We start from the raw sequence: 15,555 nt of genomic DNA, 5'->3' as shown, positions 1-15,555 counted from the left end.
GTCTGAGAGCAAGGACAGCTCTTCTGGAATGGGGTCTGACACGGGAGGGTTGGGTGACTGGGGGGGTTGGTGCTTCTCTGAGCTGCCAGGGGGCCCCCCAAAGGGCCGTGCTTGGAGTAAGAGCTGGGAGCCCATAAAGGCTCTCGAGGATTTGGCTTTTGTAATGGGATATGCGGGCTTGGGTAGCACACGTGTCATGTGTCCCTCTGTATTTTTAGCTGTTAATTGGAGGGATTTTTCAGCCTTGTTCAGTCAGATGCCTGAACTGCTGGACTCTGGGCTCCTGACTCTTGAGTGTGGCCAGATGGTGGCTCTGGGCCCTGCTGTCCAGCTTTCAGAGAGCATCTCTGAGCCCTGCCCCTTCCAGCATCCCCTCGGCCTTGGGGGTAACTCCTGCACAGTGTAAGGAGGGCTGGGGGCATAAGGACAGCTTTGGGCTGCCCAGCCTAGAATCCAGGCCCAACACCTATGCTGGCTCCCTAGCTCTCTTGTGTTCTGTTCTTTGTAACCTAGTCTTATCGCAGCCTCCTGGGTTCGTAAGGCAGGAAGAAGGAAGCAGTTGCTTATAACGATGACACCCCTGGTCGTGGGCTACATTCCCTCTGCAAATGCCCTCACTCCTCAAACCCAGGTTATAAGGGATCGGGTGGTAAGCCATCCTTTTCTAAATATAAAGGGTATAGGTCCAACTGACAGAGCCCTGAGTGTGGGGTCTAAAGTCTTGGTTCCCCAGCTTCCAGTTCTGCCCGTCTTGCTGTTTGTGTGACTTTGGGCACAAATTCACCCCTCTGGGCCTCAGTCTGAGAACAGCACTGAAACAATGCCCGGAATAAGCGCTCTGCGAACAGCCCTATGCAGTAGAAACCGTTCATGTCCTCGTTTTACAAGTGAAAAAGCAGAGGCCCAGAGAGGTTAAGGCTTTTGTCCCCAATCCCACCGCTCAGAAGAGTCAGAGAAGCTCGGTGCTCTGCTATATCCTGGGTGCGTGACCTCAGGCAACGGCCTTCATGTCCCCAAAGCCTTGATTCCTCATCTCTGAAATAAGCACGATCGTGCCCACGTCGCAAAGCGAGCCAGAGAATGAAAGGAAATCAGACCTGTCAGATGTGCAGCGCGGGGGCCGGAACCCAGGGCTGGCTCTTGTAGCGGGGTGTTTCGAGGAGCCGTGGCGTGTGGTGTGTGGTGTTGGGGGGGTGTCCTGGGCTTGTGTACTTCCACATCTATGACACTCACGGGTCTGGTTTTGTCTAATTGACTTGAACTGAAGCAGAGCGAGGCTCTGCCCTTGTCTACAGTCCCAGCTGGCCCTCGGGGGCCCAGAGACCTGCCCAGCCCCTGGGGACGCCACGCATGGTCTGGACAAAGGGAAGGTGTCTACCTGGAAGGTCCGTCTTTTTATGACTGGGGGCGGAGCCAGACGCACTGAATTGAGGAGAGGCAGCAGCTGAGGAGAAAGATGAGTTGGAAGGCCAGAGGGCAAAGGCCAGAGATCGCAGGTGTTCAGAAGGATGCCGAATGTCGCCAGGAAGGCAGGGTGGCCAAGTGGGAGGCGAGGAGAGGAAGAGAGAAGAGTGATTAGCAGGCATGAGGCTTGGGGATGGAAGGCGTGGAGGGCACCCTCTCGCGGTTTGAGGGGCATAGCTCCGAGCTTGTCCTTGGAGGGCACGCCATCCCGGAAGGAGGAGTGTGGCCCTTGGGGAATCGGCCATCAGCACCCCCGACGGGGAGAGTGGTCCCCTGACACACAGCCCACCATTGCACCGCCGGCCCTGCCTGTGCCTGGTGGAGGACGGGGGCTGCTGGGCTGCGGGGCCGGGGGGGGGGCAGATACAGAGGCTCTGGGCAGAGCCACAGGACCAGCTAAATTGGTACTCGAAGCTAGGCGGGGGTGTGTGGCAACCTCTGGGCTCTTCTTCTGGTTGAACAAGAAAGGCTAGCGTCAGCAGATCTGGGAGGATGGTCAAGGGCAGTGCCAAGTTGGGCTCCCCGGGGGCTGAGCTGGCCGAGGGTGTGGCCTGTGTGGGCACAAGCTAAATGCTACCAAGGTCTGCCCCTGGGGCCGGTGGGTTTGGAAAATAAAGGCCAGGCAAGGATGTCTCCGGCATGTTCAACCACTTTTGGGGGAGAGGCCACGTTCAATTGCATTATCTAATGTGATTTTCATTTCTGGAAATTCTCCTTGCTTCCAGTTTTTCTACCAATGACAGCTGAGAGCCCCAAGCCTTTAGGAAATGGTTAGAGCCCATGTGAAAACAAAGATGGTGTATAATTGACCTCTGGTTTCTGAAAGCATTTTAACTCCCACAGAGCCCCTGGGATGAGTGTTAAGGACCAGGGGCCGCCTGGGCTGAGAACTGGGAGCCCACCCATGGTCTTTCCAGGTCCCTGCCACCTTTAGGGGCCATGGCTGCCCTGAGAGCCTGGCTACCTCCCACTGTGGGGCTCGGGGACGTGCAATGTTGGGCTGTGGTCTGGGGAGTCTCTCAGCAGAGAGGGGCCCGGAGACCTTCCAGAATCCACCAACCTTCAGGGTAATGATCTGGTTGGAGCGCAGAGCCGAGAGAGTGCTGCTCAGGTGCTCCTGGCGCGGGAGAGGACCGAGGTGGGAGACAGGGCGACCAGGGCGTGAGTGCGGGAGCCCACAGACATCACCTGCTTGACGCCTGCCCCAGGGTCCATCTGCCCTCCCTCCCCTCTCTGGGATGCTGCAGGCCTGGATCTCTCGTTATCCTGTGGGCCTGGAGGACGCCTACCCCTCCACCATTCCTACAGACCCTTTGGGAAACCAATAGGGCCCTCTTCCTAGATGCCCTCTTCCTACCCTCTTCCGGATCAACATGGGGTGCCCACTGCTTTGCCTCGCCCAACAGCTGAGCACCCAAATCTGCGGTCACCCCTGCCAGATTCATTCCCTCCCCTGCCAGGGCCATAACTTTGCTGCACTCCATGGCCAAGGTGCTCCTAGAGCCTTCTATTGCTGCTCTCTCTCTCTTCCTCCCCCTCCTCCTGCTGCCCCCACCTCCCCCTACATTCACTAAGGACCAGTGATGACATACTGCCAACATGTCTGCCGTTGTGTTGTCTTTTGTGCTGGGGACACTGTCTTTCTTTCAGATAGCATAACAATTCCGTGAGCCCATCGTTTCAAATCAGCACAGCTGACCTTCTGTTATTATACCAGGATCAGGCCAGCCGGAACCCCAGGGCCCCGGAGCATAGGCTGCCGACAGGCTCTGTCTGCACAGCTACCGGCTGGTACCCCCTTCCCGGGGCCCAGCCCTCCTTTGGCTTCAACCCCTGCCCCAGCTGTTTATGGGGAAGACCCCTGCAGCCTCTCGCTGGCCTGGGAAACCCAGGGGTCAGAGTGTGGGTGGTGAGACACTTCCCCGTGACCTTCTGGATTCGCGTGACTCTGGGCCTGACTGGTGCTTGTCTCTCCTCTTTCCCTGGTCTCCTTGCCTGACAGGGGCAGCAGCCAGGGAGGCCACACCGTGTGTATGCTTCTGGGCACAGTGAGGCCCGTGGCATAGGGATGGGCACCCAAAGACACTAGGGTCTGAGAGTGACGTGTTTCTGGTCCCAGCTCACTGGGGCTTTCACCGGGGGGCCCACATCTTCACCCTCCCTGTCCCAAGAATAACCCCTGGCTCCCAGTGCTCACGTCTGCAGCTTCCTAACAGGACTGCTGCAGGCTTTGGGCTCTACATCCAGGGGCAAAACAAGGCAAAGGAAGGAGCTGGGGCCTGGGCGGGGCGGGGCAGGGGGTACTGGGAGACGAGGCAAAGCAGAGGCTCTAGCCTTGAATCAACACAGTTGGCCCTCAGCTATCTCCCACCATTGAGGTCTGGGTCATCTGCAACAGTGACTAACCCAAAAGTCCCTCTGATTCAGCCGGGGCAGGCTGCCAGACATGCACACCCAGACACTCTCTCTCTCTCTCTCTCTCTCACACACACACACACACACACATACACACACACCTGGCAGGGAGTCAGACTCATGGACTCACACAAGCTACATGGCCTTACAGAGAAGGCAACACGCAGAGGGGACATCGGGCCAGAAACCTGGAGTTCAGGTGCACGCACACGTTGGAAGGCTTGTAAGCAAACAGTCCTGAAGGCTGCCTTGCAGGGGCAAACACACGGAGACACGTGTAGGCAAACACGTGCCCACTGGAGACCAGCTCCGGTCAAGCACGCTACGGACCATCAGGCACACTTCTGGGGGCTACCTGCCCCCATGGCCACTGCTCTGGCTGCTGAGTGCAGGGGGGGCCTGGATGCCTCTAGTTTCCAAACTCTGGGGGTTCAGGGGCCCCCAGGTGGATGAGGCTGAACTGGGGGTGATGCTCCAGGAATGGATCTGTTTTAGGGGTTCACTTACCCGATGTGGGTACTCTCCACACTGACCCTGGGGAAGAAAGGGAGGGAAGGAGAAGAGGGCATTAGGCACTCGGGGGAAATTGTGCCTCAGGGACATCCCCAGGAGCACACGTCCTCTCTGCTCACCAGCCCTGTGCTGATCGGGGCCGTAACTCCTGGAGGCAGGAGAGCTAAACCTCTCCCTCACCCATAGCTGGCAGCAGAGAAGAAACCCTGAAGGCCTGCTTGGACATGGCCCCGCGCAACGTAGGGCAGGATTCTGCTGTCCTATCCCACTTGCCATGACTGCAGTCAGGAGCCATGCTCCATGCCTGGCTGGAGATAGCAGAAAGGTCGGCCCTCTGGGTACCCCGCCCCTGCCCCAGCAGCCCTGAGCAAGAACCACTGGATGGGAAGTGCAGACACAGAGGTGAGCTATGGGCTCTGGGGGCCCTGGGAGATGCCTTCTCCGAGATGGGGGTGCCAGGTCTCTGTACTGTTCTCTTAAGGCCAGCCCATCAGTGTCTCCATCAGAAATTTAAGGAAATGGAGAATGTATGAGGCCAGAGAGGGAGCCAGGCCAGTGGTTTACAAACGGATACCTCAAAACCTTAGAGGCTCATGGCGGCGCATCAGGAAGCACCTGGGGTAGAGAAGGAGTCCAGGGAGGCCGAGCTCCTGGCCACCGCTCCTCCCCAAGCACGGAACAAGCTCCAGAGCACCCTCCCTCTTCTTTCTCATCCACTGCACCACCCCCTAAGGCCCCCGGTTCTGTGGATAAACATGAACATTTGAACATAACCACTCCGGACCGCTTTCTTCTTTAGGGGAGCTGCTTCCTGCTATGAAAATTCTAGAAAACCTCCACCAAGCTTACCTTTTCTCCTTTTTGTCCTTGAGGTCCCTGTGAAGAGACAGAAATGGCAGAGTCAGAATGTGAAGCTAAGGCCACAGGGCCCCAAAGCCTTCCTGGGGTGGGGGGAATGTGAGGGCGCGGTACCCACCGGCTGTCCTCGGGGACCTGTCAGGCCCTGCGGGAGGAAGCACACACGGGTCAGTGGGCACACCGAGGCTGGGCAGGCTCAGAGGTGGGGGCCTCGCTGGGGCTCATGCTGGGACCCGTGCAAACGCATGGAGTCCTGAAGGCTGGCCTCCACCCACGGCCTGGTCCTCAGTGCCCGAGACCTTTTAGGGGTTGTGGCCTGTCCATGACGGCTCAGCTTCCTCCTCCATCAGTGGGTATGACTCGGTGACTTGCGCCCACACGTGGCCATGATGAAGAGCAGACGCCATCCCTCCTCTGTCCCTCCATGGCCCCCTCATGGGCCAGCCATGAAGGGGGGTGCGTGGAGACCTCAGGTGGTTCTCTTTGCTATGGGCTGCCTTGCCTCATGCGTGCCCATCTTCTCATGGGGCCAAGAAGCTGAGGTCCAAAGCCTCTAGGAGACCCTGCCGGCACATTCTGTCTTCCACCCAGCACTGCCTCAGCATGAAACCCACTGAGTCAGAAAGGCTTTGGGGTACATGGTTGGCAGTGGGGGGCGCTTTGGAGAAGCTTTTGGTGAAGAGAGGACCCAGGAGGTTGGACCCCTCAGAGGAACCTAAGTAGTCTTGGGGCTCCTTCTGGGGTGTCTTGTCAGGTTTGCAGGGTTGAGAAAGAAGCCTGGGTTCAGGGTGGACTCCTGTTCTTTGAGGAGGATGCAGGGTTCAGCTGGTTGTCTCAGGAGCTGACCTGAGGCTGGTGTGGAGGGAAGAGGGGAGGACATGTGCCTCATGCTTTGAAGACCTGCTCTGAGGCAGGCTTTCAGGATGTGCTGAACTCATACCCGCACCGGCCCCCCGAGAAGACGCTCATGTCTGCTCCACCTCCCAGACGAGGTAATGGAGAGGGGCCCTGAGGCTCAGTGAGCGGGGATGCTGGGACGAGAGCCCGGGTCTTCTGACGGCAAATGTCCAGCTGTTTCCACTCTGCCACGCTCTCCAAACTGGGCTGGGGCTCAGAAGGCAGGGCTTCTAGACTTGGCTGGAGCCACAGGCAGTGCCTCAGCCCCTGGAGCCCTGAGGTCCCTTTCAGCCACCATCCCGAGGGCCTGTGAGGCTCCATCTGCTGGACCCATCTCTTCAGGATCTCCCTGGAGGGGCCCCGACTTGTCAACTGGACCAACCACCAAATCGGGAAATTCCCAGCAGGTTCGCGGGAGGGGACAAGTGGACTTTGGGACCACCATGCGGCACCGTGACCCATGTGGCTGGTCAGGTATTCAGCACAAGGCCTGTCTACACCTTCCATTTGGTTCTGGGGGCTCCTCTGGGGTGGATGGGGCAGGGGCGATCCCCTTTTGAGGTGAGGACACAGGTTCAGCATGTGAATAAGGCCCAGGCCCCTGTGCTGCATGCCTAGCAGAGGGGAAGCCATCGGGGGATGGAGGTGAGTGGGAGACAGGCGGATGATAAGCAGGCCAAGATAATTACACTAGACGGTGTGTTGAATTAATAGCGAGGAGTCCCTGTGCCAAGCCAAACAGAAGCCTAATGGCTCTGGGGTCCGTCAGATGTTGATGGATGACTAAGAGGCAGACAGGAGATCTATCACACTGGTGTGGGCTCATGGGAGATGGGGTGTCCTCAGCCTTTCCCCCCGAAGTTAGCTCAGACCTCCAAAGACAGGGGAGACGCATGGGTGGTTCAGTGGGGTGGGGTGGCGGGATGGCAAAGGAAGTGCCCCCATAGAATGGTTCCTGTCCCTCAAGACAAAGGGCTCTGGCCGCAGAAAGGAAGGTGGTAAGGTCCCACCCCATGGGTCTCAGCCCCAGCTCGGTTATTTAAAAGCTGTGGAGGCTTGGGCAATATACTCAACCTCTCGGCGCCTCAGTCTCCCCTTTTGTAGAGTGGGGATGATAAGCTATCACAAGGATTACAGAGCAGGGCCTAGTTGACTATCATTATGACTTCTGGGTTGCCACAGATAGTGCTATGGTTAGCGTCGGGCGACAAGGAAAGGGAAGAAGGTGGCAGGGAGGGGTAGAGGGAAAAGCGCCCCAAACTCCTGACATCTGAACCCTAGCGCCTCTGGAACAATGGCAGCATGGGAAGGTTCCTGCCTTGGTCTCCACTGCTTCACACATGCACAGAGCAATGCTTGAGACAGGGGAGGGGCAACACGTCATGCACCTGCAGTGGGGGTGGCCGTGATGGACAGGAAAGCTGGATGGACACCTGGGTTCCAAAGCCCGCTCTTCCATCCATGGCCCCCAGAACCTCACTGCCCTTTTTCCAGCTCTGTGGATATTTTAAGGGCTTGCCTGCCTCAGGGCCTTTGCATATGCTGTTCTCCCATGTCCAGATGCTCTTTCCCTTCCTTTTTCTTTTAGTTAAACCCTCATCCCTTGGGCCACAGTTCATGTCTTTATCAGAAAGTCTCTCTGACTCTTAACCCCCGGTGACATGCTGTAACATGGAGGCTTCTCAGGCTACCAGGCATCGCCTTTTTATAGCACTGTGCCAAGGTAATTTGTCAATTTTGCATCAGATTGTTCAAATGCATGCTTCCCCTCTTGATGGTGAGCTCCAGGATGGCAAGGACAGTGTTTCCCTTATACCTGGGACCTGGCACAGTGTCCAGAGTAGTGCGGATACTCAATAAGAATGTGTCCAGGGAAGGCAGGAGGCAGGGAGATAGGGAAGGAGAAAAGGAAAGAAAGAGGAAGAGAGGCCATAAAATGTGGAAGGAGGGAAGGAATTAGAGAATTGGGTTTGGATCCTGTTTCCGAGGCTCCCTAGCTGTGTGACTTAAGGCAAGTTTCTTAGCGTCTCTGAGCTTCAGTTCCCACTGCTCTCAGGGGGCTACTCGTAGGACCTGGAGCACAAGACTTATGCTGAGGATGAGGGAGATGAGGCACGCATAGTACTTAGCTCTGTGCCCACCTCATAGAAAACCCTCAGTGAGTGTGAACTGGGTCTGAGTTAACCAGACAAGCTAAAGCCCAGAGGGAGCTGAGTTGCCAAGAGTCCCATGCAATGTAGGGGGAGCTGGGGGAAAGGCCAGGTCTCCTTTCCCATCCACAAAGTTAGCCACCTCTTTCGACGGGCAGAGTTTCTGCCTCCCGTGCCATGGCTGCACCCCGGTTGTGAGTGGAGAGTGTCCTCATGTCTGCACTTGGAGCAAGACACACACCAGAACCGCGCTGGGCAGGGAGGCGGGGAACCTTGCCATGCTGCACATTCCAGGCCCTTCCGCAGGAGGGAGGGTCCTCCCAATGTAGAGGTGACCACCCGGCGAGGCTGGATAGCATCCAAGCCTGGGACTGGCTCATCTACTCTTAATGGGCCATCCCTTCCACGGAGAACTGGCCTCCTCCCCTGGAGTGGGCGGCTCCTGACAAGGGGCGGCTCTCCCTTCTGGAAGGAGGGGCCTGGGGAGATCAGAGAGACAGGAAATCCCTATACAAGGCTTTGCTGAAAGTGGAAAGGGTGGGAAGGAAGGTGGGGGCAAGTCGGCTTTGTGCCTAGCTGGGGCAGGAGCGTGGAGAGTCCTGGGGCAGCCCGGAGCAGGGCAGGGTCTGGCTAAGAGGAAATCCGGTTGCAGAGAAAGTGCTAGATGCTCCCCCCATGCTGAGTTTACATTCAGCTCTGAGGCAAAGGCGTGGCACTTTGGGAGCACCTGCCTCCACTGTGGGACACTGGCGACCTTGGACCTCTCTGGACCTCCTCTTCCTCCTTTTTCAGGCAGAGAAGCCCCCTGCCTGCCTCTCCCCACCGTGTTCACGTGAGGACCTGGGGGATATGTTGTACACAGCTGGGAGTGACTGTGGGGGCAGCCGCTGGATGGTCCCTGGGGGTCTCCTTCGCTGAGTGGCGCTTGGCTGCAGACCATGAGGGCTAGGCTGACCACTCCCCCCACCCCCAAAGGGAAAGCAGGAAAGCCGAGGTCTTACCATCTCCCCTTTGGGTCCGGGGTGGCCCTGGAAGGAGAAGAGTGTGAGCGCGGGTTCACTGCACCCCAAAGCCCCTGCCATGCCCTCTCTCCATCACCCACTGCTCATTTGCCCACGTCTCTCTTCCTCACCTGTCCTCTCGCTCCCCTGGACCCACTGGCTCAGGCTTGGGCACCTGCCCGCCACCCTTCGCTGGATCTTACTTAACAGCCGCCAGCCCCCCAAGAACCCTGCTCCATGCACACACCCCGGGCCGCTTGGAGGCAGGCCGGGTCCTGGGAGCTGAGTGGGAAAGGCCACCAGACCCCTCGCTGTGCTCAGCTCTGGCCTGCAGTGGGGGACGGCCAGGCGGGCGGCCAGACCCTCATCAGGGGGCCGCCAGTGGTTCAGGGTTGAGGTGAGGGCGAGGCTCTCACTGCCTTCCCTGGTCATCTCTGAGGGCCAGAGGGCTAGAGCACTCCCCTAGCTCACCCCCTCCGAGGAGTGGGGAGGGGTCTCTTTCCCCCATGAATATTTGGGTCTGGGGCCCAAGCCCAAAGGATTAAAATGGACAGAGGGAGAGCTATGGATGGGGACACAGGATCCATGTGGACAAGGGTGTCAAGGGACCTCCACTGGGGTGGGGGACCCATGGAGACAGGGAGGCGAAGGCAGCCCTCCGGCAGTGCTGGGGAGTGGTGGGGAGGGGGTTCCACGCTTGAGCTCTCTGCTCCTCTTCCCTCCCTGCTGCCACCCCGCCTCACTCCCTACCTCAACCCCTTCCAAGGGTGCCTCAGAAACACCAACTTCTCGGGGCGGCTCTTGCCCCAGATGCCGAGAGCCCAGCTTGGTGGGAGACAAGCTTGTCTATGGGAGGCCCACGGGGGTCAGGGGCGACTCATTCTAATAGCCCCTTCGTGCCTCCCACAGGTAACGATTTCCCACCCCAGAACAAGCATTCGTTCTGGAGCTTCTCCCATGGAGTTTGGGTCTTGCCGAAGGATTGAGGACCTGGGTCTATTGACCCTGATTGAGCGAGGGAGAGGAGCTCACAGCCTGAGAGGGTCCACTCACCGGTTTGCCATCGAGCCCAATGGGACCCTGAAAGAGGAAAGAGGCCACGTGTCAAGACAGCAGCGCAGGTTTCCTGCCAAAGAGGCTGCCCGGGCTGTGGTTAAGGGCACGGGTTCTGGACTCCAAGTTGGAGTTCAAGTGTCTGCCTGACCACTCACTGGTTATATGACCGTGGGTAAGCTTAAGCCTCAGTTTCTTGTTCTACAGTGGGGTTAACAGAGGGGTCTCTGTGAGGAGTGAGCGAAGTGCCACTGTCCTCTACCAGGCACGAGGGACAGCCTGGTGGATGACAGTCACCAGGGCGATCACAGACCTAGTTCCTCCTCCTAACCTCTACTGCAAAGTGAACTATACCTTGCTAGAGAGCTGGGGGCTGGCTAACACCAACGCCTGCCCAGGGAAAAGGAAGAGCTAGCTGCTCCCCTGTCCTCCACCGTAGAACCTGTCTTGGACCCCTGGGGCAGGGTTCACAGGCACCTGGATGGCCCCATGACCACTTCGTGCAGGCAGGTCTCCTCTCCAAGCCAGGTCAGCGGTTGCTTCCTGAGGTTTGTCATCTGTTCCATGTTCCCGTGTCCTGCTGGGGTTTACCCAGCCTGTGACTTGCCTCGCCTGTCCCTGTCCATTGTCACTTCCTTCCCCCATGACTGTCCCTGTCCTCTCTTGCGATCTGGGCCAAATGCCAGCTACTCTCCTCAGTGGCTCTCCGGGAGAGGCTGCAGGAAAGGGTCCTTACTGACCAGAGTTTGGAAGGTCAAGAGCAGCTTGAGGGCTGGCCCCACATGAAGTTTAACCCAGCCAGGCCCAGGGGTCACTGGGGACACAGCCCATCTCAGCCCTCCCTACTTACCGGAAATCCAGGGAAACCTCGAGTGCCCGGCTGACCCTGGAAAGAGCAGAAGAGTGAGGATGGGCCCAGGAGGGCATGAAGTTAGACCGAGTCCCCTTTGCTCCCAGAGTGCCTGTGGGTTCCCTCCCACTCTTCTGGGGTCCTCCGGGGGGAGATCCTCCCCACAGTGAGCTGTCTACCAGGGAGGCTGGAGAAAGATGGAAAGGAATACCAGAGGAAGCCTTCCCCAGGGTATGGGGAAAAGGAGGGGTCCAGCCTCCTTCAGGTCTCCCTGGGAAGCAGAGCTGAGAGCTCCTCAGGGCCTCCATGCCCTGAACCCCGACATGCGAACAGGGAGCTGGAGGGCACGGACCGGCCCACCATACCCTGAACACCCCAGCTGTGATCTTCTGAGTCCATTTTATTTACACAGTCATTGCCCCGGGCCATGTACATGAGGGTGGTTTGGATAGCAGAAGCCGACCTTCAGAAAGGGTGTTTTTAGGCCACATGGGTCAGACTGCTCGTTTTTCTCTCGCCCTGGCCAGCAGACCCCACCACCTGCTGTTGGGCAATCTTGGGGCCCCCCGGTCATTGTGTCCATTCAGGCCCATTCTCCTGTAGGTGCAGAGTGCCACGCAGGTAGGCGTTTGGGCTGGAGACTAGAAGCCACCGGTCATAGCCCAGGACAGGAATGCCCAGAGACCTCTGCTCAGGGGACACAGCTCAGTGGGAAAGGGACCCTGCCATCAGGGTGGAAGCCTCGGTCAAGTGGGGAGTGAGCCGCATCCTACAGGGTCGGGATGCGCTTGTGGCAGGCGGCCCAAGGGCAGGAGGGAGGAGATACCGCTCACATGTCAGAGGGCCCCAGGCTTCGCTCCTGTCAAGGGTGAGTGATGCTAAGAATAGCACTAAGGAGAAAACCCGGAAACCCTGCGCTGTGGCCTCTGGAACCTCGCAGTGTAAACTTTCAACTACTCTGCATGCCGAGAGGCCCGAGGAAAAAGGTCAGGAGGAGAGGATTCCAGAAACATCTTCAAGTCCCACTCGGGAAGATGTTTACACGGTAAGGATAATCACATGGTTTGCTAATTACAGAGCCTGCCCGGGAGCAGGCTCCATCTCCCCAGCTCAGAGCCAAATCCGGGGCTAACCAAGGCTTTTTCGGGACCTTGGGAAGAATGTTGTCATTGACCAAATGGAAACCGGGGCTCTACTTTCTGGAGATGCTGGGCTGGGTAAGGCACCCGGGGAGGCCTGGAACTGGATTTTAATCTACATCTCTTGAATTACACGCTGAAGCTGGACCTCTCTCGCAGTGTTTACAGGCGGGTCATTTATCGGTGAACTGCCTGCTTGTGTTCCTGTCAATTTCCCCTCACTTGTTTGTTTCCCATTGACCCAAGGGCAGCTCTTCGTCAAGGACGCTAACTCTTTGAGACCACATGCATCGCCAATATTCCTTCCAACCCGGCATTTGTCTTTTTCATGCTGTATTTCCCGCCCGATGGAAGTTTTGCATTTGGGCGGACAAACTTATCAATCTTTCCCTATGGCCATGTTTCTAGGGGACCTCCCCAGTGCGGACTTCATAAATGTCTGCTCACGCTTTGTCCTTGTATTTTAGTTTCGTGTTTTACTTCTAAGTATTTTATCCATTTTATTCTGGTATAACAAGTGAGGTACAGGTTCATCTTTTTTTTTTTTCTTTCGCTTTACCTTTTAGTAAATGACTTGTCCCCTAGCCCAGCATCATCTCCTAAACAATCTATTTTCCTCTTCCTACTGTGAAATGAAACTTTTACCAGGGACTAACTTCCCAGATGCATTTGGCTGTATTTCTGGCCTCCCCATTTTGTTCTATTTAACTGCTCTGTTTTTATAATACACTGGATATCTAGTAGAACAACCAGTCCTCTCCTGCCCTATTCCCCTTACTCTTTTTTTCAGAATTTTCCTAACATCCTTATGAAAGTTTACTTTTTTCTCCCCAAACGAAATGAACATTATTCTGTTGGACTCCCAACCCCCATAAAAATTTCACTGGAATTAGGATCGTATTAAAATTATGGATTATAAATTTATTTGTAAATTAGTAATGGATTAATACTATGTCCTTCCATGTAAGAACAAGGGACACAAACTTTACATTTCTTTCCAAATCTCTTCCCTTAATTCAAGGCCAGGGCGGAGAGGGAGCCACGTGGATCCCTGCTTTTTGGAAGTGAACCCCAATGTCTACTCCTACTTGCAATTTGTGTGAGGTAAATCCACATAGACAGACAGAAGCTTAACTCTCCCTTTCCTTCTTTCTGACCCCTGAAAGAGGGTCAGTCCTGTATCTGCCCAGAGCAGGCCTCCCACTCCACGTCAAGGCTGACTATCTTTCAAACAAAACCCCGTGCTGGTCAGTATTTAATTGTTGGCTGAGGTGACAGGGAGTGGGAGAGAAGAGCCCTGCTTTGTACAGCATTTGCTAATCTCTGTGGTGTAAATATACCTCCCACCATGGCTGATTTTAAGCTATCAACGTGATGCCACTGAGCACAGAGTTGGGAGGGGTGTGAGTGATCTGCTCTTACGAACCCGGTGAGCCAGCTCCAGCTCTGACCTCCAGCAACAAACGGGGTGGAGGGGCAACATCTCCCTTTGGACGTGACAAGGACATCTCAAGTTCATCACTCATTTTCTGGTTAAACTCATCTTCCCCAGCAAAATCCTCTCCCCTCTCTGGAGAATGCTACCACCGTCCACTTGGTTACTCAAGTCAGAAACGTGGAGTCACCTTGAACTCCTTCTTTCTCAATCCTCACTTCTGTCGTTAGTGAATCAGCCAATTCCACCTCCAAAAGGTGCCGCCAGCCCAGCCCTTGATTATTGCAAACGTCTCCCAGCCAGTCCCCCACCTGCAGCTGCTTCTAAACACGTTCCATGCCGGAGCAGGGAGGGACAGGACATGTTTTCAGACTGCACATCTGATCACGTCCATCCTCAGCTGAACACTGCAAGGCTCTCCGCGGCCCTCAGGATAGAGTCCCGACTCCTGAAGACCCTGTCCTGGTCTTTCTCCACCAGGCCCTGCTCCCCTCGCTAGCCTGCCCTTGCTCTACTATGCAAAGCACTTTCCCTGTTTCCTGGCAGTTTATAAGAACCTGTCTTCCCTGGGGGGTGGGGATGGGGGGCTCCTCCCCGGCCTCATAACCTGGGAACCTCTGTTCTTCCCTGATCACCATTTACTTAATCCTCCCTTTCCTGGAAGCCTTCTCTGTCTGCCCCCACCCTAAGGCAGGTGCCTCCGCCACGTGGGCACTGCTCCCTAGCCATCATGGCTGAGCACGGTCTGTACCCTAATCAAGATGGGCTTCCTGGTCTCTCTGCGCAGGGACAAGCAGGGTGGGTCAGATTTTCACTGTCTACTCAGCACCTAGCCTCCAGTTGGTGCCTAATAAATATTATTATCAGTGGGTGTATGGATCCAGCCTGGGGTATCTCCTTGTGAGTGAGGGCTGAGAGTTCCTCAGAGCCCTGAGAGCTCCCTCCTGGCCCCTGAAGACAAGCTGAGGGGCTCAGGGAGGGAGTGGGCTCCCCTTGAGATGGGGAGGGTATCTCCTAGCCTGGCAGATGACCTGCTCGGTGTCCGCTGGGCCAGCCAGAGTCCCGGCCTCCCCCTCGCTGTAATGGGGCACCCCATTCCAGCATCTTGCTCATTGGAATGTAAACCGTCCTTTTCCAAAGTTCCCAGCTGGCTCCCCCTTGGGTCCGACTATTTAGGAAGAAGCTCCAAGAGAGGAGGCAGGTGGCCCTTGAGGGTGACAAGGCTGGTTCTTATTAGGAGCATTTATTCTGAGCCCTTTCTAGCTGAGTGGAAAGCCACACGTTCCCCATAATCCTCGGCCCTACAGAGGGCTTGCCTACTTGGCGTCTCCCCTTTATGATGAACGTTCCCTTTGTCTTCCCCTGCCCCCCTGCTCTCACCAGCTCTGGATGGCTTCCCGGGAGGAGCTGACGTGCTTGCTCTGGTCTCCAGTGAGGACTCAGAAAGGTCCAGTCATCTGGGTGTGGGCACCCACACAGGTGAAAGGGGAAGGGGGCGGGCATGGTTAAGCCTCCTGGTACTATACCTCCTGGTACCTACCACCAAGGCTGCACCCACACGGAGAACCGTTTCTTCTCCTGAAGGTAAATATCCCTTTAAAAGAGTAGAGCTTGAAACATGGAAGAAAGGGTTGCCTCGAGAGCGGCAGGAAGCAAAGCTGGCCCAGCCCAGGGTCTAGCCCTGAGCTGCTGAGCGGTCTCAGGTGCGTTGTGAAACTCTGTCTCCTTCTCTGGGAGATGGGCTGGCAGGCCTGCCCCACCACCTTGTCGGGAGGACTGA

General features: G+C 56.6%; 1 protein-coding gene across 10 annotated transcripts in view; it reads right to left on the bottom strand.

Annotated features, from left to right (window-relative positions):
* The window catches only part of COL13A1 (collagen type XIII alpha 1 chain), a 141,650-nt gene that overhangs the window by 53,558 nt on the left and 72,537 nt on the right, over positions 1–15,555 (bottom strand). For 5 of the 10 annotated variants that reach the window (XM_013044277.2, XM_013044283.2, XM_013044279.2 and 2 more), the window contains 7 exons: positions 11,202–11,237; positions 10,352–10,378; positions 9,299–9,325; positions 5,369–5,395; positions 5,242–5,268; positions 4,387–4,413; positions 1,379–1,444 (listed from right to left, as the gene is read on the bottom strand). In XM_013044277.2, the coding sequence (XP_012899731.1) occupies positions 1,379–1,444; positions 4,387–4,413; positions 5,242–5,268; positions 5,369–5,395; positions 9,299–9,325; positions 10,352–10,378; positions 11,202–11,237 (237 nt within the window). Of the gene's footprint in view, positions 1–1,378; positions 1,445–2,524; positions 2,582–4,386; positions 4,414–5,241; positions 5,269–5,368; positions 5,396–9,298; positions 9,326–10,351; positions 10,379–11,201; positions 11,238–15,555 lie in introns of all 10 variants that reach the window. The other 5 variants (XM_013044276.2, XM_013044278.2, XM_013044282.2 and 2 more) reach the window with 5 other exon arrangements.

The sequence above is a fragment of the Mustela putorius genome, unplaced genomic scaffold (genome assembly GCF_011764305.1).
Source record: "Mustela putorius furo isolate JIRA1106 unplaced genomic scaffold, ASM1176430v1.1 tig00000698_pilon_pilon_pilon, whole genome shotgun sequence".
Taxonomy (NCBI): Eukaryota; Metazoa; Chordata; class Mammalia; order Carnivora; family Mustelidae; genus Mustela; species Mustela putorius.
This window is presented reverse-complemented; position numbering and strand designations above follow the sequence as displayed.